The sequence below is a fragment of the Bidens hawaiensis genome, unplaced genomic scaffold (genome assembly GCF_021521415.1).
Source record: "Bidens hawaiensis isolate Kalapana, Puna unplaced genomic scaffold, B.hawaiensis_p1.1 tig00025779_1, whole genome shotgun sequence".
Taxonomy (NCBI): domain Eukaryota; kingdom Viridiplantae; phylum Streptophyta; class Magnoliopsida; order Asterales; family Asteraceae; genus Bidens; species Bidens hawaiensis.
The window spans coordinates 148402-174035 of record NW_027494127.1 but is presented as its reverse complement, the minus strand read 5'-3'; the positions used below and the strand labels follow the sequence as shown (position 1 = coordinate 174035).

General features: G+C 36.5%; 1 protein-coding gene and 1 pseudogene across 2 annotated transcripts in view; both read right to left on the bottom strand.

The window, feature by feature from the left end:
• LOC143572232 (uncharacterized) overlaps window positions 1–5576 on the bottom strand; it is a 55084-nt pseudogene extending 49508 nt beyond the window's left edge. The window contains exons 1-5 of the transcript XR_013142228.1: window positions 4993–5576; window positions 3742–4850; window positions 3354–3647; window positions 2395–3269; window positions 1533–2284 (exon numbers count right to left, since the gene is read on the bottom strand). The product of XR_013142228.1 is annotated as an uncharacterized LOC143572232 (transcript). The remainder of the gene's footprint in view (window positions 1–1532; window positions 2285–2394; window positions 3270–3353; window positions 3648–3741; window positions 4851–4992) is intronic.
• Window positions 5577–7028: 1452 nt separating this feature from the next.
• Window positions 7029–12054, bottom strand: LOC143572226 (haloacid dehalogenase-like hydrolase domain-containing protein Sgpp). The gene is made up of 5 exons (XM_077057443.1): window positions 11915–12054; window positions 10946–11060; window positions 10714–10868; window positions 7467–7728; window positions 7029–7373 (listed from the first exon to the last, which is right to left on the bottom strand). The coding sequence occupies exons 1-5, from the start codon at window positions 12037–12039 to the stop codon at window positions 7194–7196; spliced, it is 837 nt and encodes a 278-aa protein (XP_076913558.1). The 5' UTR covers window positions 12040–12054; the 3' UTR covers window positions 7029–7193.
• Window positions 12055–25634: the final 13580 nt, after the last annotated feature.

Sequence of the window (25634 nt, the reverse complement as noted above, 5' to 3'; positions counted from 1 at the left end):
CATTTCCCTCCTTTAACTATCCTACTTCTGAGGTAGTGCATTTTTTATATTATATATATAAATAAAAAGGAAAGTTTGCTACCATAAAAAGTTTTGAAAGTTATTATTTTAGTCTTTTATATAATTACTTTCAATCATATCTTAATTTGCTTATTTGTTTCAATGATTTTGGTTAACTTTTTTAACTCTCTTAATCAAGTTTGCTCAAGTTCAAGTCTCTATGATAACAACTTGATTTTATATTTGTTGGTAGTTACCTCAATGTGTGTTGTGATATGTTTTTTAATAGTTTTTTTGTCATGTACATTTTATTTCCTTTTTTTTTTTGGTTTAAATATATATGATAATCTAACAAAATTATTTCCCTAGGTTTGATTCTCATACCCGTAACGAACCTAATAGATACTAATGGAATTTGCGTCGACTCGCGACCGTTACACCCGGGTTTTTGTTTAAAATATGTTATCTTGACGGAACTATTTTTTGTGTTTAGTTCTGAACCGTAACAAATATATCCGATACTGAAGAAGTTCGCATTGACTCGCGCAGCAACGACCGTGTTTTACTGACATAATAAACGTTGTTTTAAATATATATATTTTTTGTATTATATGCCATATTCTGGGTGTACTAATTTGTGTTCTGTGTTTAATGTATGTACCAGTACGAACCTAACTGATAACAACCGAATGTGTGTCTGCCACCGCAATGCAGCAGGTTGCCACTAAGTTAATATAAAGAAAGGGCTTTCGTCATTCACGTCTCATTCATTATCTTTCACACTATAATTTATATCGAAAAAAATCAATCTTTTTTAAATTTAACTCTATGTTAAAAAAATAATAATTATCAACTCATAATTCTATTGATTGATTAGAAACTGATTACAAGAAGGTTTATATATGCTCTACTAGTTACAATAAACCACCTCTAACTTATGACAATTAACATTATGCTTAACATTCCCCCGCAAGTTGAGGGCGGATAACGACCTGCAACATTGACCTTAAGAATTTAAATCTTTGAGTTGATAACAGCTTCGTAAATATGTTAGCAATTTGATCTTCTGTTTTAATAAATTGAACCTTCAAATTTCCTTGACTGACTTGCTCACGAACGAAATAAAAATCTACCTCCACGTGTTTAGTTCTAGCGTGAAATACAGGATTCACTGAAAGATAAGTGGCTCCCAGATTGTCACACCAAAGAGTGGGTTTATTCATCTTTACTCCCAGTTCTTGTAAAAGTGATTTTAGTCAGATTAGTTCCGCAACTGTATCAGCAATGGCTTTGTATTCGGATTCAGTAGACGACCTCGAGACAGTTTTCTGCTTACGCGCTGACCATGATACTAAGTTGGAACTTAAGAAGATAGCATAGCCCCCGGTGGATTGGCGGTCGATCGGGCAACCAGCCTAGTCATAATCCGAATACGCGCTAATAGGTACTACGCGTCCATCCCAATATGAATCTGCAAAAGCATGAGGTTGATGTGGAGTTCGATCGGAACTGAAGACCTAAGTTAGACGTACTCATGAGGTAACGAATGATGCGTTTAACAGCCGTCCAATGGGACTCGTGAGGTTCATGCATGAATTGACACACCCAATTTACTGCGAAGGAGCTGTCTGGCCGAGATAACGTTGCATGGTCCACACAATGCCGATAGCGAGTGGGATCGGACATCAGGGGGTCATTGGTTTTGATCGCCTCGGCCTTTATATTTGCAGGGGTTGCTAGCGGTTTTGACTCTTTTAAACCGACACGTTCAATCAAATCTTGAATATACTTCCGTTGAGAGAGTATAAGCCCGGAAGAAGTGTGAAGCACCTCAATGCCAAGAAAATATGTGAGACGTCCCATGTCAGTGAGAGACACTTGTTGGCCAAGAGACGCGATGATGCGGTAAACAACTGTCGGGTTGCTGCCGGTTATGATGATGTCGTCCACGTAGACAAGAAAATAAACAGTGGCTCCCGAGTTTTTAAGAATAAACAATGATGGATTTGTTTTGGAACCTCGAAAACTGAGATTCTGTAAGACTGTTGAGAGTTTTGTGAACCAAGCCCTGGTCGACTGTTTCAATCCATAAAGAGATTTGTGTAACCGGCAAACATGATTTGGATATTTAGGATCCTCAAAATCCCGTGGTTGGCGCATGTAAACTTTTTCGTGTAGATCCCCGTGCAAAAAAGCATTTTGCACATCAAGTTGTTTGAGTAACCAATTGTCTGAGACGGCAAGTGAGAGAACTGTGCGGATGGTGGCCGGTTTGACCACAGGGCTAAACGTCTCATAATAGTCAATGCCAGCTTGTTGTAAAAAACCCTTGGCAACCAGGCGAGCTTTGTGACGAGTAAGGTTACCATGCTGATCAGTCTTCAACATGTAAACCCATTTGAAATCAATGACTTTATCAAAGAAAAGCTGTGTGGAAGATGAGTTATGCATGTGCCCTCGATCTCTAATGATTTTAAACATTCTAAATTATCCATTTCCTCAGGCAATTTCTTAATCCTCTTACAACCTCCAAGATCCAACTTCCTGAGACGTTTCAATTTACAGATGCTGCTTGGAATTTCTCTTAAATTGGAGCAATATCGTAGATGTAATACCTCCAAAGATTCTAATTCACCAACATCCTCAGGTAATTTCTCAACACTATCACAGCCATAAAGACATAGGGTTTTCAGACGTTTCAACATACAAATGCTATTAGGGAGATGTTTAACTTCTGTATTGGTTAAATCTAGGTATTCTAAACATTCCAATTGGCCAAGGTCCTCTGGCAACTCCTCTATGTTAGTGGATGCAAGGTCAAGAGTTGTCAAATGTTGTAGACTACAAATGCTTCCTGGAAGACTCTTAAGACTATAGCAATCAGAGAGATATAGAGAGACAAGGTTATGAAGATTTCCAATTGATGAGGGTATTGCTGATATATCTCCATTCCATGAAAGATTCAGCTCTAGCAAACGATTGTTGGAGTGCCCTGTGACTATACAACCAGGGAATTCCCTTAGATCTAATCCACTTACATTAAGAAACTCAAGTGATTCCAACTCCTCATTAAAAATTTCAGACTTCAAATTTCTGCATAAATATAAGTTTAGGTAGACAAGGCTTTTTAGACATCCCCCGCCCACGTCAAGTTTTACCAAATCTTCACAGTTATAAAGATTTAACCTCTCGAGTTTGGGAGTCAGCCCAAGGTCAAGGCTCCTCAACTTTGATTCACTCAAATCAAGGAATTTGAGATTCTTCATAACCTATCACAAGATGAAAAGAGAACAAAATAAGGTAAACATGTATCAGTAGTATAACATTCAAGATTCACCAACCAACCATATTACCTTTCCCTCTTCCCAAAGATGTTCGATTTTGCTTTCAGACATTTCAAGTGCAACAAGACTATTGGTTTCAAACATTTTGGGTAAACAATAATAAGGGTATTTTTCCCAACATAGATAACGTAGCGAGTTTGGAAACTGTAGGCGAGCTTCATCAATCTTCTCACAGTCATCTAAATAATACCTAAACGATTTGTAGTTCACAATAAGGGATCTAAGTTTCTTAATGTTTCCAAGACCTTCTAAAACAATACCAGGAGTGATTCTTAGATGTATACATTTTGTTGCTTCATTGACCTGTAATTCAAGAACAATGATCATAAAAGTTGTGTTATGGCAGATGAAAACATTATGTGGTTCATCTCCACCTTCAGATAAAAAGGATTCTTACCAAATTATCAGCCATGACTTGTTTGATTTCCTCCTAAACCCATAAGCGGCTGTGTTTGTTGGGCTCATCCGGATGTTCACGACGCACAATATTCTTGGCCATTTCTACTAAGTGGTCATGCATGTTTATAATGTTTCTACCAAAAGTGTCTTTTGAAGTCGCTATTAGAGATTTTTGCTCGAGAACTTTTAAACCTCGTTTAGCAAAAAATCCAGAGATTTCAAGTATTTTTATTACTTCGTCTTTCTCCCAACCTCGGAGGAAGCATGCCACATCTAGGAATATTTCCTTGTAATCATCCTCTAGGTTTTTATAACTTAGCTCCAATATTCTAAGAGTTTCCTGCAACGGAATTGCTTTGAGTCTCTTTAGTGCATCTTCCCATTCGCTATCATCTTTACCAGAAAAATCTGAACCCAAAACTTTAATTGTTAAAGGAAGACCAGAAGCATAACTTACAACTTCCTGTGAATGCCTTATAAACTCTTTAGTTGGTTTATCTTTCCCAAATGCATGCCAGTTGAAGAGGCGAATTGCTTCCTCCTTCGATAAAAGAGTGACATCACGTATCCATTTCACTCTATGCGCTGCGAGCACTTGACTATCTCTAGTTGTAATTATAATTCTACTTCCTGGCTTGAACCAAGAAGTATCACCGGCTAACATCTCAAGCTGGTCTTTATGATCCACATCATCGAGAACAACAAGAACTTTTTTACCACGCAACTTCTTTATCATTAAGTTTTTACCTTCATGAACACCAGATACACTAATGCCTTTATCCTTTAATACATCACTAAGGACTTGTTCTTGCAACTTCTCCAATCCTAACTTTGAGGCTTTTTCCCTCACGTTCTCAACAAAAAGCTTTTACCATCAAAATTAATTGATATTTTATCAAAAATAGACCGAGCCAAAGTTGTCTTCCCGGCACCTCCCATGCCCTTAATCCCTATCATGTGTACATCATTTGAACCAAGTTCCAAACACGAATCAAGACTTGCATCCTTTTTTCCATGCCTACTAAACTTTCATCAAGGTTTGTATTAATGGGACGTAACTCTAGTGAAACCTTCTCGATAATTAATTCTATGACTTTAGCTTCAACCCTGTAGATCATAGAAGGATATTCAATTAACTTGCATATGAAGCCAGGCGAATAATTATTTTTCAGGTCTATAATGCACTAATTGTAAAGCAATTGTGCATATTTCATGTTTTAATAGAACATCAGATATTGAAGGAATTTACCCATCGGCGGTCTTCCTCAAATCCCAACCAGACAAATTGGCTGCTTGTTTAAGAGCCTCTCTCCACTCTCCAACTTCTGACTCATTCTTATCCATATGTATGGCAAGGGCTTCTCCAACTGATCCAGTTTGTTTTCGGACTTCAGAGGGATCCACATCATAGAACAAGGGAAAAGCAGTATGCTCGTTCGTCTTATGACACCGCATAATCTCCAGAAGCTCGTTTAAACACCATGATGAAGAAGCATAGCGTTTGGAAAAAACAATAATGTAAACTCTAGAGTCTTTAATTGCTTGCAAGAGCTCATCATTGATCTTTTTTCCTTTCTCAAGTCTCTCGTCGTCCTTGAACGTGTGTATACCTTGTTGCTCAAGAGCAGCATAAAGATGACCAACAAAGGTCTTGCGCGTGTCTTCACCACAGAAGCTCAAAAACACATCGAACTGATAGCTCTTGTTTGGAAGGTATGCACTTGAAGAAGCCATTGAAAGTATGCTAATGTTTGACAAATTTTAAAAGATCAAATCTTTTTTGAAGAATTTTTCACCAGATGGTTGCAAAGAAAATATGATAAGGTTGGGCAAGATGTGAACCACGCACAAGGAGATATTAAATCACATCACTTGAATAAAAACAAATAATTATGGTTATTATTTTTAATTTATGGTTATTATATCTTTTATTATATCTTTTAAGTTCCCACATGAAACTTAAGGTCTTAGTGAAAGCAGTTTTGTAAAAGTCGCTGATCACTAGTCGGGCGGTGGGGCGTGGACCCGCGATAAATCGAGATTAATCGGATTGGACTTTGATGTATAATTTTTTATTTTATATATACACAAATATTTTTATATGTAATTTTTAGTTTATATATACAAATATACATTTTGGCCGAAAATTGACCGGAATCTCCACAGAAACCGCTGATTTTGGCCGGAACTTCACCAAAAAATGCCAACTAGGTCCAATTAATCGCGATTTTGGCCGGATTTGACCATTAACCGATTAATTTGCCGACTAGCCAATAATTAATATGGGGACTAACTAGCGATTAATCTGGGATTAATCGACGCCTAGTCGGGATTTTGGCAACACTAACTGAAAGTAATAAACTTTAATTCAAATAAAACACTTAGTTTCATTGCACTTACACATCATTATTACACATATGAAAGCCAGACGCGCAACAAGTTATGCTGATACTTGGATCATAAACAGGTTACAGAGCCTATCTCTTTAACTTGGGTTTACTTTTCAAAGCCAAAATAAGATCATGAAAATTGCAGACAACACTTAAACATCATCCTCAAAATTTAGTACAAATAATCCAAGCAATATAATTTCCACGAAAGCCATAGGCAGCAACTTGGATCATAAACGGGACCCATCTCTTTAATTTAGGTTTACTTTTGAAAGCCACACAAGAAACCGACAAGCAACAACTTGGATCCTAAATGGGCCATATCTCTTTGATTATTTTGTGTTTACTTTTCAAAGTCTTTTAATTCTATGATATAATGAGTTTTGTATCCATTGTATTTCATACACCCACCGAGCTGATAGAAATCAATGTCATGATATATGAAAAAGTTAAAACATAAATTCATTTACATTAAATCGATTTATGAATACAGCTATTATAATTATCAATCTTCTTAAATTCTCCGTGTGTTTATAGAAAAATAGATAATCTATGAAGGGGCGAGACGACACAAAAGTTTAATTATTTGATTCTAAATCGTTCTATTAATAATGAGTGTTTACATCGCTATTTATAGTTTTCGAAAGGGTGAAAACCCTTTGGTGAAGCGACGTGTGTTGTTTGGGGAATCAACCACCCAAACTTAGGTCCACACTAAACAATACATTTTGATGCTAATTACACAATAATGCCTTAATTTCTATTAATTACATAATAGTTGGAAAAAAACTAAATTATCAATTCCAACAATTTATAAATACTCTTTATGGTATATTTATATTACCTTTAAGATAACTAACAAATTATCAATTAAAAGGCAAATTCACACCCCCTTACTTATTGTTCTTAATCACATGTATATATTTTTCAAGGAAAAAAAAGCATATGTATGAAATATTATCAGAAATAACACAATTTAGTGAAAGAAATGGTTATTCTATATGAAGAACCAACTAATCTACAAATGTTTAACACGCTTTGTTGTCATAAGCTAGTTGGATCAAATAGGCAACTTTTGTTGTATCATCTCTTGTAGATTTTCCCATAATTTAGGGTTGTTATAATCCTTGATAACGAGCGATGCACCTGCATCTAGTAGCATTTGTTCAGGGTTTCTAGTAGTCATACCAACAGCCACCATCCTGGCTCCATTAGCTGCTTTTATTCCAGAAACAGAATCCTAGGCAACACACAAAAAATATCACATGAAAACGCATGGCATACATGTTGAAACAGTTGGCTATTTTGAGAGATGATTAATTCGAGTTCATACCTCAAACACAAACGTGTGATTTGGGGAAACTTTAAGTGCATTTAGAGCCTTGAGGGACGGATCAGGAAAAGGTTTTGGTCTTGCACATTCTTCAGCTAAAACTATCACTTCAAAGAAATCTTGTAGTTTAAGCATTGAAATCAGCAACTCATCATTTGATCTAAGAGCGTTTGTAACCGCAGCCCGTTTCAGGCCAAGATCTTCTACCCATTTGCATATGTTGTTTAAGCCGCTTATAGGTTCCAACTGTTCAGCTGCCAATCTGTTTATTTACAGGCTGGAGTTAAAATAAAAGTCGCATTTTAAGGTCAAAATGACTCGAATAACTTTAAAAGGCATCATGTATTACCTTAATGTGACAGAAAAACATGTAAGAATTTGTTAAACGGGACAGACACGATTGACACAAGTGTTAAACACCAACACGCACGATTAATTAAATGTGTCATTTCCTCAAACACAAGCATGGACATGTTTATAAACGTGTTACACAACACGGCCCTTTTAACACAATTAATATTACATATTGAGTAACACGAGTTACTCAGAACTTTATGTCAAAGAGCATATCTTTTTTTAGTTTTGACTTTTTAAGGGCAAACTTACTAGCTTTTACTTGAATAATGACACAAACAGCTAGAGCTATAGACGAGCAGAGACGAACGTGAGCTACTCGCAATCAAACTAATAAAAAAATCGAAATGAGCCGAGCCCAAGCATCTAATAAAAGCTCGTTTAGTTATCGAGCCATAGCTCGAGCCTTGTATGGGAAGATCGTTTAGGTTTGTCGAGCCTTAACAGGCCTAGTATAGTTTTGAGTTGACTTTTTTGAACTTCTATGTATTTATTTCACACTGCAGAGCCGAGCTTTAATTTAAGGCCTCGTTACCGGTAGCCCTACTTTCGTGTTGGATTTACTCACAAACGCATTTCTATATATCAGAGTTAATTAAAACATTCGCGAAACATTAAAAACATTCAAACCATTACATTCTATAACCATAATTCTTGTCTTATCGAGCATTCAAATTATTTAAACATAAAACTTTGTCTTTTGAAATAACATAACATTTCTCGAGATGCCAGCTTCTCCAAGATCATGCCATGTGCTTCCCCTCATGCAAGCTGCCTCATTCTACTCACCTGCGTGCATACTAAAAGTCAGCTACGTTGAGTGAGTTCTAGTTAATCATACAACATACAATTTGTTCTCATACTTGCACACGTGCCCAAAGGGGTGTACATTAATCATACTTACTCTTCATATATAAATATCCATCCTATTTAAAGAGTTTTTCGCCCTATAACCTCGGGTCTGCCACCCTTAAAGAGTCTCTCGCCCTATAACCTCACAGATATTATTAGGGTCTGCCACCCTTTACCGTCAATTCCTTCATACCATACCATCCTTCCTGTTTATATATTTTACATACTTTCTTTCATACTCATTTTCTATAACATACATACTTCATACATACAACATATATATATAAACAACCACATCATCTAACTATCCCCTGAAAGTTCATGCAATATCCGAAGATCGTTCATGTACTGTCAAGCATTATTCCATAGAATTCACATATATCATAAATAGACGTACACTTACCACTTAAGGTAAGTGTATTAACTAATCACATTGAGTATGCACACAGCCCCGAAAACATAACAAGGAATGGGGCTAGAAACTCACCTGAATGCGGTTACGTTCACCGTTAATGATAATCCCTTTCTTCATTTGTGCACGGCTGACTGTATAATAATTACACATATCAATTAACTATCACTACTCATATCATCTTTCTAGTCTTAGCTATTACCCCCAACGAACGGGGGTCCGGGGGCAGCGCCCCTGGCAGCGGGGTTCTAGGGGCGGCAGCCCCTAACAGGGTCCAAGGGGCAGAGCCCCTGGCTGGGGTCGAGCTGTCTTAACACATTTTTCACTATGATTTTAATTCACTTCTCAGCGAACTTAACTTTTGACGAACTTAATATTAAGCGAATTTAACTTGGCGAAGTTAACCCTAAGCGAACATATGCCAAGCGAAGTTGTCACTAGGCGAAGTTATAACCAGCAACATAGTATCTGGCGAACTTAACTAGCAGCGAACTTAGCCAACAGCAAAATTGATCATAAGCGGACTTATACACCCAACGAACTTATATACTCGGCGAAGTTCATACAGCAGCGAACTTATAACCAGCGAAGTTATACAGCAAGCTCGCTGCTGTCGAAGTTCGTTTCAGCAATACAAAACACGCGTTTTGCGACCCTTGTTCGCTTATTATGGTTCGGCCTTAGCTCCAACCGTTCCCTAGTCCGATTGCGGCTTAAGGTTGACCCGAACGAATCGCAAAGTTTAATCTTTTTAAGCTAAAACGTTCCAACTAGGTTCAAGGGTTCATTTAATCGAGCCACTTCCATTTTCGGGTTCATTTCATTCATGTTTATTATCAAGTTTGCAACTTTGTGTCTCATTTATACTCGATCTATTCTAGACTCAAGTTTCAAGGCTAAACGTCTATAAAAACGTAAACTTTAAGATTGAAACGTACCTTTTCGTGTTTGTATGGCTTAGTTATGGACTCTAGATCTTGTATATATCTTGTGTATAACGAGGATCTATCAAGAATCAACGTTTGTTTGGCTCGGATCTTACCCGTCTCTCACGGCCGTATATATGTATGGTGTAGGTGCGTGTTTTTGAGTGTGTAGATATTAGGATGAAAAGAAATGAGGATTTAGGGTTTTAGGGTGGTTTAAGAGGATATTTATATCCCTTAAAGCCCATGGACCTAAGGCCCATTCCCTTTAATCCATCTTATTTAGTCCAAGTCCATGATCTTTATTAATACTAATTAATTATTTAGGCCCAATAACTAAACGCGTCTTTCTTTTATTAAATACGGAAATTTTAGGATGTTACATTTAAACTCGTTAAGGTTTTCTCAATAACACAAATAATTATAAATATGTATTAAATTAATTAAAAATAATAATAAACGAGTTGCGCACGAGCCGGGCTCGAGCTTGAAAAAATGAAAATGAGCTGAGCTTTTGCTCTCGTAAGTCAAAACGAGCTGAGCTCAAGCCTAGTTGATCTCGCACCCCTACAAATTACCTTCTAAAAAAGCTTTTTAGCCATATGCTTGATTCATATGGATTCTAAACTTAGAAAATAATGTTTGACCTTAAAAGTCAAAGCAGGTGATAGACTAGTGCACTTGACATAATGATACAAATTACCTTCTAAACAAAGCTTCCTTTTCAACCATGAACTTCATTGCCTTTTCAAACTCCCAATCAGGAAGAAGAACAGTACAAAGCTCTTCATTATGCTTCCTGCTAATGTTATTTATGAAGAACTCCTCATCTATAGGTGACCCATTGTTAAAGCCGATCTATAAAAATGAAAATCAATTGCTCTCTAAGTATGTTTTAGTAAGATTCAAAATGATAAAACGGTTAAAGAAAGTACCTCTTGGAGCATATCACGGAAGGCGTGGTAATGGAGAGGATCCGAATCACAAAGAGTTCCATCAATGTCGAAAAGGATTGCTTCAAGAGGAGCAATGGAAGATAATGAAGCATTGCTGCATTAACAAAGTTGACTAATTGAAGGTCAAACGGACTGATTTCAAACTTTGAATTATATGAATATTTGTATTCTTTGATAAATAAACAGACCACCACATAAATGATTATAGCAAAGACTACAGACATGTGCACTTAAGGTGCCAAATTTGCAAGCAAATAAAAATTAATTGCCCCCCTCAAATGCAATAAGATTTGACAATAATAATTTACCAATCACATTTAGTAATCCTATAAAAATAAAACCTTAAAAGTGGAACCACAATCGGTATGCTAGGCTAAGCGCGTACTGGAGCCAGGTTACATGCGTTATGTGGTGTTGAGTGCTCGTTTTCTGGCCTCAATACGTATAACCGGCTCCACAGGCGTAACCGGCACTGAAACCGACATTTAAACACGCGTAACCGGTGTCAACACCAGAAGCAAAGCTGAAATGTACAAGAATTTCAAAAACAAAATTTTAAACACGCGTAACCCAAAACCCATTCTGATCCGAACCCATTCTAACCCGTCTCGGTCAGAACCAAACTAACCCTTTTTTGAATTGAGCCATTCCGACATGTGACCCGAACCCGCCCAACAGTCCTAACTGTATATATATAACAAAGACTACATATATATGCATTCTAGGTGCCAAATAATATTTGATAACTAATGATAATATAGGGATCCGATCATTTCATTTAACTAAAGTTTATACATATGAACATGAATTTGTGGAAACACTCAAAGAACAAACACAATAATGAATTTGTGGAAACACTTAACAGTGTCACGAATGAATTCAAAGAACACACACAATCATGTATTTGTGAAGAAACATATTATATTATATTATATTATATATACCTACCTGTTAATTGGGTAGGAGGTTGATGAAGCGGGTGTAGTCGTTGATGGGAAATGTGGTTTTAAGCGTAAAAAAGGATTGTTATTATTAATGGGGAAGAGATGAATACAAGTAGCGAGCATTGACATTTGTGTGTAGGCAGCGTTACTCTGCCTTCAACCAGACTTTTTGGATCTCTGTTTGCCACAGGATTTGGTGAGTGGAGGAAACATAACATAAAATAGCTCCTGACAGGGAGCGATTGCAGCCAACCATGTTACTACTTGGATTATTATACCTTGTTGGATCTTATGATTCTCTTTTCATTTAAATCTCATTTGGGTCACACCACAATTTCAAGTTAAATCTAATTTTTATCGTGAAAAGTGTATAAATAACTATACTAATTATTAACTTTTGAACTAAAATTATTATTAACTTTTTTTTTTTGGTTCAATTTTTTTTTTAAATTTTATTAACATTTAACACCAACCAAACTACATCTGGATAATGGGTAAGCGAGCAACAAGCTGCGCCGTTATCCCCTTTTGGATCGCAAAGGCTATTCTACTAAATATAAATCCTTGGTTCCTCGGGCTTTGCGAGTCACTAAGGACCACCTTCTGCACCCGTTCCAAGAAGCGAACCGCCTCGAGAGCTAGAGATCCAAATGTGTCGAAGGCAAATGGAATGAACACATGCTGATTCTCCAAACACGCTGCCTCATGCTTAGCAACCTTCCTAGATTCCGCCCTCAAAACCGCCTGTCTCGGAAAATTTATTACGTGTGCATTAGTAGGTTGCTATGACACAACAAATGCACACTAATAGACATTGATGAATGAGATATCGATGTGTGATTGTGTGTATTTGAAAGAAAATACTATAGTGGTGTATCCCACATTGGTGGGATGAAAAACTTGTGCCTTGTTTTTCCTCTATAAATAGAAAGGTAAACTAAGTTGCAAGATACACCAAACCTTACACACAACACAAGCATTGTTGCAAGGTTTTTCCAACTTCTTCTTCTTCTTCTACATTTCTGGTTTCTTTTAATCAAACATTTTTCAGGTTTACGGTTAACTCCGGCAGTACTACTGCTCCGGCTGTTGTACCCTGGGAAACAACGAGTTCTCTTGGGAGACTCGAAATATTGTTTTAAGGGTCCCGTGTTCAACACGATCCTCAGCCAAACCGTTTACTATTTTTTTCCGTATTGTATTTGGTTTATTTCTTTGATTCTGTATTGTATTTCAGATTCTTGTATTGTATTGTATGAGTAATAAAACTGTTTGTTAATTTTCTATTTATTTACTTAATTCACGAATTCGGTTCATAGAATATGTCCACATGTCACTAGATGATATAGGTTGTAATGTTGTATATTATGCACACGAATCTTGCTACAAGACGAATGGCTATTGTTGACTGTTGAAGCACCACGTATTACACTCTTTAACATCCATCACGAATCTAATATGTGAAAGCAACGTAAATTTGAATCAAAGATAAATCAAATTCGGTGGAAACGTACCAATCCTTTGGTCAATTGGTTCGTACAAAATATTACTTTTAAAACCAGACCGGATATTAAATCTGGTTTTAAAAAATTGGGTGAGAGTAATAAATAAATTAAAGGTAAAAGTTTATGAATTTAATTTAGAACAAATATTTTTATATTATGGTGTGGATTTGCATTGTTAGCAAGTTAAGAGTTTGAAATAAACAAAAGGTGAAAGTTGAAGTGGTAACTTTACAAAAAATAAAATTTTGGAATAAAAATGCACAAATAAATATAAAATTTGAAAATCCGGTAAAACCATCGATCCATTTTGGTTGAACAGAGCGACTCATAAGAAGATGACTCAAATATATTCAATCAGATTGATAGTTTAGGCTATTCGAGTCCCGTCAAGGCCTAAGAACATCGATAAAAAAGAATATCGATCGATACAAATACACTTTAGTCATTTATAAATATCATACCATAACTAAAATGATCTTAAGGTGTTTTATATGCTGGTAACACGCTATACAAGAGTAACTCAACCTAACCTAGAGTCTGAAGCAAAAGTTTAATTTCAATCATTTCATTAAAAATAATTCTAATTTCAAGCATTTCACTATTTCAGGTTAATCCATATAGTGGCAAACTGGTAATAATAATAAAATAAACAAACAATCTATTGTTTTGCATATTTGTATAGACTGCTTAATACCAATGAGTTTTGTTATAAGTGGGATTATATTTGATACATTTTTTTGTGTGTTTTTTTCCCTATAAGAGACACCATACTATGAACCCTTTTTTTATGACAATTTTATTTTTGGCTCTTGATGTTTTAAAAATGTAATTTAAAAAAAAGTTATTCTGATTGTACAGTTTGGGCCAAAACAGTCGGCAAATATATAGTTGCTGTTATAAAAATTATATTTTGAACTTTTTTATACAGTTTGGTTCTATAAATATTAATGAATTACCCTTGAAAAATTAGATAGAATATTAACAATATGGTTTATAAGCTTTCTTAGTTTAATCTAGCTAAAGGTACATTATTGATCTAGGCATCCGGCATATTTTTTTTATCATATGTTATCTAAGCTTTCTCTTAACAGAACTCATTCGAGATTATAAAATAATAATACTAATATAATAATTACTATGATTATAAGTTTTTTTATTTGAAACTTTAAGTACAGGTTTTTTAGTTAATGAGTCATACTCTACCCGATTAAAAAACTACAAAGAATGTAACGTCTCTAGAAAAAAATGGAATTTGATACCGACACGTATATATTCGTTCTTTTGTAGATTTAATTAGTTGTCTATTCGGTATAAAAATATGTGGTCGTGAGAGTGTTTGGATGTTAGTTTGTTACAGGGTGTTCTTCGGGTTCGTTTCTCAGGTTTCGGGTTTTTCGGTCGGGTTGTCGGATTTCAAAGTTTTAAATCTTAACCCGAAACCCAACCTAAATCTCTCATGGGTTTTTCGGATTCGGGTTTTTCGGGTTGGGTTAATCGGGTTTCAAGTATCATATAATAAAAAAAAACACTTCAATGCTAAAATTAATTCTTCTTTGCTCGTAATGCATATAATTAAATAATAAACCGACATAACTTAATAAAACAATTCAAAAGAAGAATAAAACTAAGTAACTAACTCGAACCATAATCTTCTTCAATCGGACGTGCTTTGGTTGTTCGTTTAAGGTTGCTATTAGTAATAAACGATAAACATAAATTAACAATAAACAATCGATCCATAATAGTTTGAATGACAACAATCGATTAGGGTCAGATTATGATAACTTTAGTGGTTAAAACTAAGCCTATTATACCTACAAATATATTTAATTTCAAAATTAAAAGTTTATTCAGGCTTTTCAGGTTGACCCGAAACTTAAAAATCAAACCCGAAAACCAACTCGAATTACTTCGGTTCGGGTTAGTCTTTTTCGGGTTCGGGATTTTCAGTTCGGGTAAGGGTTTTTTCGGGTTGGGTTTCGGGTTTCGAGTAAAAGTGTAGTTTGTTATAATTTAACTTTTATAAATATTCGTCACTAAATAAATAAAAGAGTAAACTGAAGTTTTCGTCCATGTGGTTTGTTCAAATATGTAGTTTTAGTCCAATAGTTTCAAATTTGCGATTTTCGTCCATGTGGTTTCATTTCACTTGCAATTAAACCCGAATTTATTAACCTCGTTAAGTCTAGTCGTTAAACCAATCAACATGGTCCTTACATGATGGGCAATTTTGTCCTTTTTCACCCCAAATAAACTTCAGTCCTAATTCACAAGCCCTCTGACGCGAGGGGCTGGGGTGTATTTTTTTTAGGGGGGGGGGGAGAGGACAAAATTGTCTCTCACGTGAAGGGTAAGTTGATGTTTTAATGACCAGATTTAACGATATTAGCAAATTCGGGTTTAATTGCAAGTAAATGAAACCACATTGACGAAAATCACAAATTTGAAACTATTAGACTAAACTACATATTTGAACAAACCACATTGATAAAAACCGTAATTTACTCATAAATAAATAATGCATTTTCTATTTCAACTCTCAAGCTCTTTTATCAACATTTTACTCCATATAAAATTGTGTCTCTCATGAAACCTGAACATTTGAAATGATAAAAAAATTTATTAAGATCATGATACCGTCAGATCAAATATAAAAGCTGTTGTATTTTTATTTTATAAAAGGCTTTTAGATGAGTGTTCACGGACGTTAGTCTTTGGTGAGGGTTTTCCCCGGATCGAAAGACGAGTGTATCCTGATATGATAAATTTATCTAATAGCTCATTTGAATGACTCGTTGGCCGCTGAAAAAATAACCCTTGTTATTTGTAATTTTATTAAATGTTTAAATTATTGAAAATTCAAAAGCACTCTACTTGATTCATCTTTCTTGAAAACGACTCCAACCACCACATGCCAAACACCTACACTCAAAGTGATATCTATTTGACCCTTAAATCCTACTCCACCATTTCCATCACCCTCCTAAATGTGAATTAATTAAACTATAATATTTCAAATTATATTGTAACAATAATATTCTTTTCATGTATTTTTCCTAAATAAATGAAACATATGTCAATTCACTTCATAAATACTAGCAAATTTTTGGATGGTACCACGATGTCATAATAGAATACTTATCATGACAAACACAAACACAAACACAAACACAAACACCATATGTGATATGTGTTGGAAAATTTATTACGTGTGCATTAGTAGGTTGTTATGACACAACAAATGCACACTAATAGACATTGATGAATGAGATATCGATGTGTGATTGTGTGTATTTGAAAGAAAATACTATAGTGGTGTATCCCACATTGGTGGGATGAAAAACTTGTGCCTTGTTTTTCCTCTATAAATAGAAAGGTAAACTAAGTTGCAAGATACACCAAACCTTACACACAACACAAGCATTGTTGCAAGGTTTTTCCAACTTCTTCTTCTTCTACATTTCTGGTTTCTTTTAATCAAACATTTTTCAGGTTTACGGTTAACTCCGGCAGTACTACTGCTCCGGCTGTTGTACCCTGGGAAACAACGAGTTCTCTTGGGAGACTCGAAATATTGTTTTAAGGGTCCCGTGTTCAACACGATCCTCAGCCAAACCGTTTACTATTTTTTTCCGTATTGTATTTGGTTTATTTCTTTGATTCTGTATTGTATTTCAGATTCTTGTATTGTATTGTATGAGTAATAAAACTGTTTGTTAATTTTCTATTTATTTACTTAATTCACGAATTCGGTTCATAGAATATGTCCACATGTCACTAGATGATATAGGTTGTAATGTTGTATATTATGCACACGAATCTTGCTACAAGACGAATGGCTATTGTTGACTGTTGAAGCACCACGTATTACACTCTTTAACATCCATCACGAATCTAATATGTGAAAGCAACGTAAATTTGAATCAAAGATAAATCAAATTCGGTGGAAACGTACCAATCCTTTGGTCAATTGGTTCGTACAAAATATTACTTTTAAAACCAGACCGGATATTAAATCTGGTTTTAAAAAATTGGGTGAGAGTAATAAATAAATTAAAGGTAAAAGTTTATGAATTTAATTTAGAACAAATATTTTTATATTATGGTGTGGATTTGCATTGTTAGCAAGTTAAGAGTTTGAAATAAACAAAAGGTGAAAGTTGAAGTGGTAACTTTACAAAAAATAAAATTTTGGAATAAAAATGCACAAATAAATATAAAATTTGAAAATCCGGTAAAACCATCGATCCATTTTGGTTGAACAGAGCGACTCATAAGAAGATGACTCAAATATATTCAATCAGATTGATAGTTTAGGCTATTCGAGTCCCGTCAAGGCCTAAGAACATCGATAAAAAAGAATATCGATCGATACAAATACACTTTAGTCATTTATAAATATCATACCATAACTAAAATGATCTTAAGGTGTTTTATATGCTGGTAACACGCTATACAAGAGTAACTCAACCTAACCTAGAGTCTGAAGCAAAAGTTTAATTTCAATCATTTCATTAAAAATAATTCTAATTTCAAGCATTTCACTATTTCAGGTTAATCCATATAGTGGCAAACTGGTAATAATAATAAAATAAACAAACAATCTATTGTTTTGCATATTTGTATAGACTGCTTAATACCAATGAGTTTTATTACAACTTGTACTGAATGGGAAGTGAAACTTTAGGCAGGAGGTCGCAAGTTCGAATCCGATTTTTATAAGGTTTTATCGCATTGGGCCTTTGGGGTTTTCTTCAAAAGAGGAGATGACGGGCATGAGCTATCCAACGTTGTCTGTAATCGTGGGCGTATAAAGTCACATTTTTCCATTGGGTTACCCGTTACTCCATGTAGCCAGACTTTTATCCATTGCTTATTCCAAAAAAGAAGCGACAACTTTATTTCGAACGGTGACTTTCATAGTGGTTGAATATTCAGCCACAACTCTCGGAGAGAGTCCCAACCGCCCCACTCAGGCCAAGACTATGTTGTCTTAACCGGGCCCACGCTTGGCATCCGAGTTTGGCTAGGCGTTCCACGAGAAAATTTCGAGACCCCTGCCACTTGACAGGAGTTGTCCGCCCACAAGAGCAAGCTCTCTGGGAAGGGACACTCTAATAGAAAACTTGTGTCGCCATCAAGATTCGAACTTGAGAGGCCAACCGGCATCAAACTCTTACCCATCATTTAGCTGGCCACTTAAGCTAGCCCAAGTGGTTGAAGCGACAACTTAATAAATTTTATAAAAATAAATTATAAATTTTTATGGTTGTTAACACGAGAAGCAAGTTTGATTTTGTTTTTCAGAGTTACAAATGTCTAATCCTACCCACTTCTAAATTACAACAAAAGTTCCACTTGATTGAGACTGAACCAAGACTCTCATCTTAAACCATCTATAATGGGGTATTATAGTTGTGTATAAAGCCCCCACACCATAACCCAATGCATTATTTGAAAATTATCCAAAATAAGCGGAAAATTATCTAAAATATCAAAAAATTATCCAAAATTAATAAATAATATTTATTATTATTTAAAACTATTTTGGATAGTTCGGATATCCGAACTAACCGAAAATTTTCAAAACCACTATTCAATACCGAAATTTCGGATATCCGAGATTCGAATATCTGAAATTTTGGATATCTAAATTTTCGGAGAATTCGGATTTTCAGATTTTCGGATGTGGATTCGAATTTTTTTTAACACCCCCTATTTAAGAGAGATTAACCATTACGTATGGTCTAAGAGGCTTACTCCTATACCATATGGGCTAGTTTCACAGTGATGAGAAACAAGTTTGATAAAAAGAAGACATAATTACAAGTATTGTCCTTTATGTTTATATTAAATTTCATTATTATCCTTTATCTTTAAATTGGCATAATCTGTAGTTAATATAGCTAAATGTTACACGTTTTGTCATTTGACCCTAACACTGTTAATATTTCCCCATAAATCTAGTCATGTGCAAGATATACACGAGGGTAGTTTTGTAATTCTTCACATTTGTAAAAGACATAATATTTGTCACACTCCGACTTAGGGTCTAGAAGTGTGACCAATAGTTGATACATGTTTAATAAATATATTAGAGTTGCGTGTTATTTTAGCAGAAGACTTTATTTATAATAGGGATATTGGTTTTTAATATTCCCAACTTTCACCAATTGGTTAATACCACTCCCAACTTTCTATTTGTTATATGTCATTCTCAACTTTCACCCTATTTGTTTTTGTCACTCTTTCGTTAACAGATAACTAACGTCGTTAGCGAAGATGCTGACATGACATTTTTTTAATTACGTGGCAAGCTTATGTGTAACTCTTTTTAAAATTCTAAATTCCAAAAATCCAACAACTAGCCATATTCTACGGTTCTACCCCACTCTCACCCTAATAAACAACCACACCACCACCAGCTCTACGATTTGAACTACCGCCACCAACTAAACGACCTCCACCTGAACCACCGCCACCATCTATTTATTTTCACCATCTCTCTTGATACACTATCTAGGTTTGAGGAACGGTGTGTGCGGTGGGAGCAAGCAGTGAAATGGACATGGAATAGGGTTTTTGTAACATCACGTAAATTTCGGGCCAAAAAATGTAAAGTTCCCAAAGTCAAGGGACCAGTTTTGCCAAATTCCAAACTCAAGGGGCTAAAATGAAAATTCTTAATTTCCTGACCCATCGCGCTACGCGATGGATCAGAAGAGAGCCCCATCGCGGTACGCGATGGGGTGACTGACATAACGTGACACGTGTGCCACGCGGCACACGGTGGCAACGTCTGCCGCCACGTGGCAACACGTCCGCCACGTATCGTCACGTGGCAGGTCTACACATTGACTCAGCAAGCCTACATCGCGGTACGCGATGGGCTTGCCAAAGGACCCATCGCGTATCGCGATGTGGTCCAATTTAAATAAGAGGGCTACGGGATTTCATTTCTCACATCCCAAAACACACACATTACTCTCTCTCTAAACCTCGTAAAGCGTGCCATCGATCCACCTCGATAAACGTGCCCCAAAACCTCGATAACGTGCTATTCCCCCGACGATATTCCAAGCAAGGAGGTGTTGTCCCAACGTCCCGACGATCATCTCGAAGTGCGTGCCATGAAGTGTTGGTGCCTCGAGAAGCGTGTCAAAGTGAAAGTGTTGATCAAAGTGAGCGTTGAAAAGCAAGCGGCGTCGAAGTGTTGCCCAAGTGTCTAGGGTATTTCTAAGCCAAACAAGGTAGGCATGATGCCCGACCAAAATAATAATAAAATATTATAAAGGTTTAATACCCCAAGTCGAAGTTATTCTCGATAAACGAAGAAACATATAACAAAGAAAATAAAGAAAAATGAAAACATATATGTGAAGAGTATATATATGAATATGATTAATCTTTGTTATAAAATATATTATTTAAGAATAATGAGTATTCTTAAATAAAAAAAGAAAAGAATACGTTTCTTCAAAAAGAAGAAACGTCGGGTTTTATGAATAAACTAAAGGTTTATAAATTACTATTAAACTTAAAGTTTTTAAAGTAAAAAGAGATTATGAACTAAAGGTTCATCGAGATAAATAAGACTAAAGGTCTTAAGCCGAATTGTGTATCCGACTAACAAAAGTTATACTCGTACTATAGGTACGAGATAGCAAGAGAAGAACCCACGGACGGTGTTGGAAACCGATCCCTATCGAAAGGTGAATACGCCCCACTTTAACAAACTTTTTTTCAAACAAAACAAACGTGTTATGTGTAAAACTTTACATGAGGCTACGTGTCTCTAAAAACATTGTAAATAAGAGTATGAGCCTAGCCCTCAGGCTGTAGTATAAGTTTGTCTGGATCCTTACAAATGTGGTATGCGGTGGGCACATCGCACCACGCCTGGTCACGACCTCCAGCCAGGATGGGCCGAACCAAAGTATGTTCGAGTGAGAATGACCTTGTGTATATTTATGGTACCTAAGTACGTCGAAACGCTGCGGTGTTTTGCTGAGGTGACCTAGTGTAGAGACTCGAGTTTATGATGATTGTTTAACTTGATTATTCCTAAGCCAAGATGGGCCGAGGCTTACGTGGTCTCGAGGGGTAATTAAGTAAAGAAAATATTTTTGCGTCAGCATATCCACCAGCATTCGTTGCTGACGTATTTTATAACATTTTGCAGGTAATCAAGACTAGAGCTTGAAGGACGAAGAGCTCAAGAATCCGATGGCTCGGATAATTTTGTTTAAATATTAAAATATGATGTTTTTGTTAAACTTATAAACAAGTAAATACTAAACGAGACTCTCGTCTCGTTTTTTGTAATGTAAATATTTTATCTTTAAATCCACACGTTTATTAAAGTCTTCCGCATTAAACCGCAACTCTGATTTATTTACAAATGTGGTACCAACTATGGTTCACACTTCTAGGCCTAAAATGGGGGTGTGACAGGTTGGTATTAGAGCCATCGATCTTAGCGAATTGAGTATCATAAAACAATACCCAAGTTTCGATCCAAGCATAGGAAATATTTACTTGTTTATTTGAATAGGGATAAGATTGGTTGGTAACCCTTTCTTTCCCTCTCCACAATCTATACCACCCAAAGATGTCATACAAAGAATTAATGAAGTATTATGATAATGAAGCAAGAAGAGCAAGGAAGTACTATAAGTTTCCAAAGGACATCATGATTAAGGATTACTTCGAGTCATTTTTCAATTCCAACGAAGGACCTAGCCAACATCCCAACATCGAATCAAGTCCCATTTACCAGGTGGACAACACTCCACACCAAGTGTACCAAGCCCCGAGACACTCAAGTTATCATCCAACAAATCCACCAATGTATCAACCATACGAGGTCCCGACATATTATCATTCCGAAATTCCGACTTATCAACCAATGGAGCACACTTACCACCAAATCCTCACCCGTCGTATACTTTCCTCTCCAATATACCAATCAAGGAGGAACCAAAGTCTTCTTCATCCAACTGGATGCAATGCCACTCTGATCAACGAAGGTGGCATATCGGCACTTCAACAATGGATTCTACCAATTTCCACATCAACAAGGAAGGGCCATCTCATAAGCCCAAGATGAGGGTGACTATGCCATACGAGAAGATCCATGTGCCTGCAATGACCGAATAAGAACCGGAAGAGGAACAAGAGGAGGAATCGGAAAAGGAACCTGATGAGGAAACAGATCCTGAGGAAGAGGAATTTCCCGACAATTCAAATGAAGAAATGACACCGGTGGAAGAGCCATACTCTCAACAAACACCAAGTTATGGTTCTGTTGACCCTTACATGCAACTTCTTCAAGAGCTCAAGGGTAAAGCATCGTCAAGCTTCCCACCATACACTGGCAAGATTCCCTCAGTTGAAGAACAAGTAAAAGAGATACGAGAGCATAATGAGGCTGCTGACACTTTCTTCAACTACCAATCTGATGTGACTGCTTCCGCGTATCCAGATCCGAGGAATCACTTTGATGTGGTGATGATGGGGTACCGTGATCCACCACCGCGTTACGGCTATCCCGATGACATTCCACAGTCACAGGAGGAACATCTGGATCGAGCTTTACACGAGACTGATGATTTGAGAAAGAAGATTGCGGTTGATGGGAAAAAGAAGAAGAAGATGGGAGAAACACTTCTTCGCAAGTGCAACAAACTAACAAAAGTTGTGAAGAAGTACATGAAGGATTAAGAAGAGGTTGATGGCATGTTTCAAGTGATGAAGTTTATGTGTCTAAAATAGTTATGTGTTATATGTAACATATGATATAATAAGGATAGGGACTTATATATCGCATAAACGATATATAAGAATGTTGTAATGATATATATCATTTTGTGATATATATATATATGTGAAATAAATAAAGTGTATGTTTAATAAAGAAAACATGTTAAAATTTCAGATATAAAAGATAAAAAGAAAATATTAAAAGAAAAGAATGTCTAGACAAAGTGATAACCGAGAGGCCTCCCGAAAGGAAGCCGAAAGACGTGAAGCGAAAGGGAAAGTTCCCGAAAAAGAACGAGAGGAACCGATTCCCAATAAGTACATGAATCAAATACAACAAATGATTAGGAAAGCTGTTAGGGAAGAACCTGAAAATAGATCCCAAACTAGACAAACAAAACATTCTCAATATGAAAATCCTTCTCGAAAGTCTGTCTCTAAACCTCGATCTAGACCCTCCCGTATGGATGAAAGCACGCATGAATCAAATGTCGATGGAGGCGTGAGACAAGAATGTAAGAAACTCAAAATCAGTGGTTGTTCATTCAAAGACTTTAAGTACTATGGACCAAAGGAGTTTCACGGTGACAAGGGAGCCATCAATACCGTAAGGTGGCTTGAAGAGATGGAGACGATTGTGATTACGAGCAAGTGTTCAGAAGAAGAAAAGATTCAAGATTCTGCCTTGATGTTCAAAGGCGAAGTGCTAGAGTGGTGGAACACACTAATCATGAGTAGAGGAATGGAGGTAATGTATAGTCTAACTTGGAGCGAGTTCAAGGAATTGTTGATGTCGAAGTTATGTCCGAAGCACGAGACGGACCAAATTCAAACCAAGTTCCTAGCTCACAAGGTTGTTGGAACAAACCTTCGTGAGTACAACACGAAATTCCACGAATATTGTCGTTTAGTTCCCCAGCTGGTTACCCCGAAATCCAGCAAAGTTACATGTTATATTTGGGGACTGCCACGAGAGATTCGTGACATGGTGAGGTCACACTTGCCACTGTTGGTGCATGTTTTGTAACAGATGATCTTTTGTGTTTGTTAGAATTGAGAGCAACGGTCAAAGGGGAGTCTGTTGGTGCATTTTGTGACCGTCGCTATGCAATTCTGACCAGCGGAGACGCCATAGGCGAAGTTATAACAACTTCGCCTACAGGCCCAAGCCCAAGCCAGTGAAGTTGGTTATCTATATATATGTGTGTCTTGTTTAGGGTTTAGTAATCCAGAAAGTTAGAGTTTTTGTGTTTTAGTTCAATTGTCTAGAGAGAAACAAAGAGGTAGATTCGTGTGGGACGGCCCGAGGTAGAGCTCACCTCGGGTCGGTCGTGTCTTTGTTTTGTTCGGTTAGTGACGTGTTATGGTTATTATATAAAGTATCTGCAGATTCGTTTATCCCATTCGTGTGTTTGTTCGTGTGTTTGTTTATGTGTAATCGTGTTCTTCGTCTTCTACACCAATAAATGAGTCTAGGAGGATTCCGCACTCCTAGACATCGTGCGGATCTCGTATCAATCAGCGACGCCCCGGGGGGACTTACAAGTGGTATCAGAGCCTTAGGCTCTTATTCTATGGTTCGAGATCTGCGTTTTGGTGTTTCTGGCACGTTTCTGATGTGTTTTTGGCCGAACAGCCGCCGTAGGCGAAGTTATTGGGTTCAGGCGAAGTTGTCACTAAAATTTTAGGGTTTTGGCGAAGTTGACTTTTTAGGCGAAGTTAATGATGGGCGAAGTTAATGAGGGGCGAAGTTGACTTTCAGGCGAAGTTTTTTTTTTTAAAAAAAAAAAAAAAAAGTCTCGAGCACACTTTGTTATTTATTCGAGCAGACTCTTTTTCGAGCATACTTTGTTTTTCCATGAACAATTATGTTTGTGAAGAGAAAACTCAAGTTTGTGTCGAGCACACCCTTGCTCCCGAGCACACTTTTGCTCCCGAGCATGCTTGGTGTTAAGTGAAGAAAATGAAAAATCACAAGTACTCCCGAGCACACCCTTGCTCCCGAGCACACTCTTGCTCCCGAGCATGTTTGGTGGAAAATGAAAAAGTACTAAGTAATCCGAGCACACTTTTGTTTCCGAGCACTAAGTAATCCGAGCACACTTGTAATTTCGAGCACACTTTGTGCTAGTTGAAAATTGAAAAATCACAAGTGTTTTGATTTCTGGGTACACTTTGTGCTAGGAAAGTGCTTCCGGGTACACTTTATGCTAGGAAAGTGCTTCCGGGTACACTTTTTGCTAGTGTTAAAATTGAAATATCACAAGTATTCCCGAGCACACTTAGTGATAGTAAGTACTTCCAAGCACACTTCTGCTCCCGAGCACACTTTATACTTAGTGAAAAATTTGAAAAAAATCACAAGTGTTTTGCTTTCCGAGTACACTTTGATTTCCGAGTACACTCTGATTTCCGAGTACACTTTGCTTTCCGAGTACACTTTGATTTCCGAGTACG

Coding starts and splice junctions, on each gene's coding strand:
- LOC143572226 (XM_077057443.1), bottom strand. CDS start 12,039: ATGTCAATGCTCGCTACTTGTATTCATCTCTTCCCCATTAATAATAAC. Junction 11,061..11,914: donor ACCTCCTACCCAATTAACAG/GTAGGTATATAT, acceptor TTGTTAATGCAG/CAATGCTTCATTATCTTCCA. Junction 10,869..10,945: donor TCCGTGATATGCTCCAAGAG/GTACTTTCTTTA, acceptor TCATTTTTATAG/ATCGGCTTTAACAATGGGTC.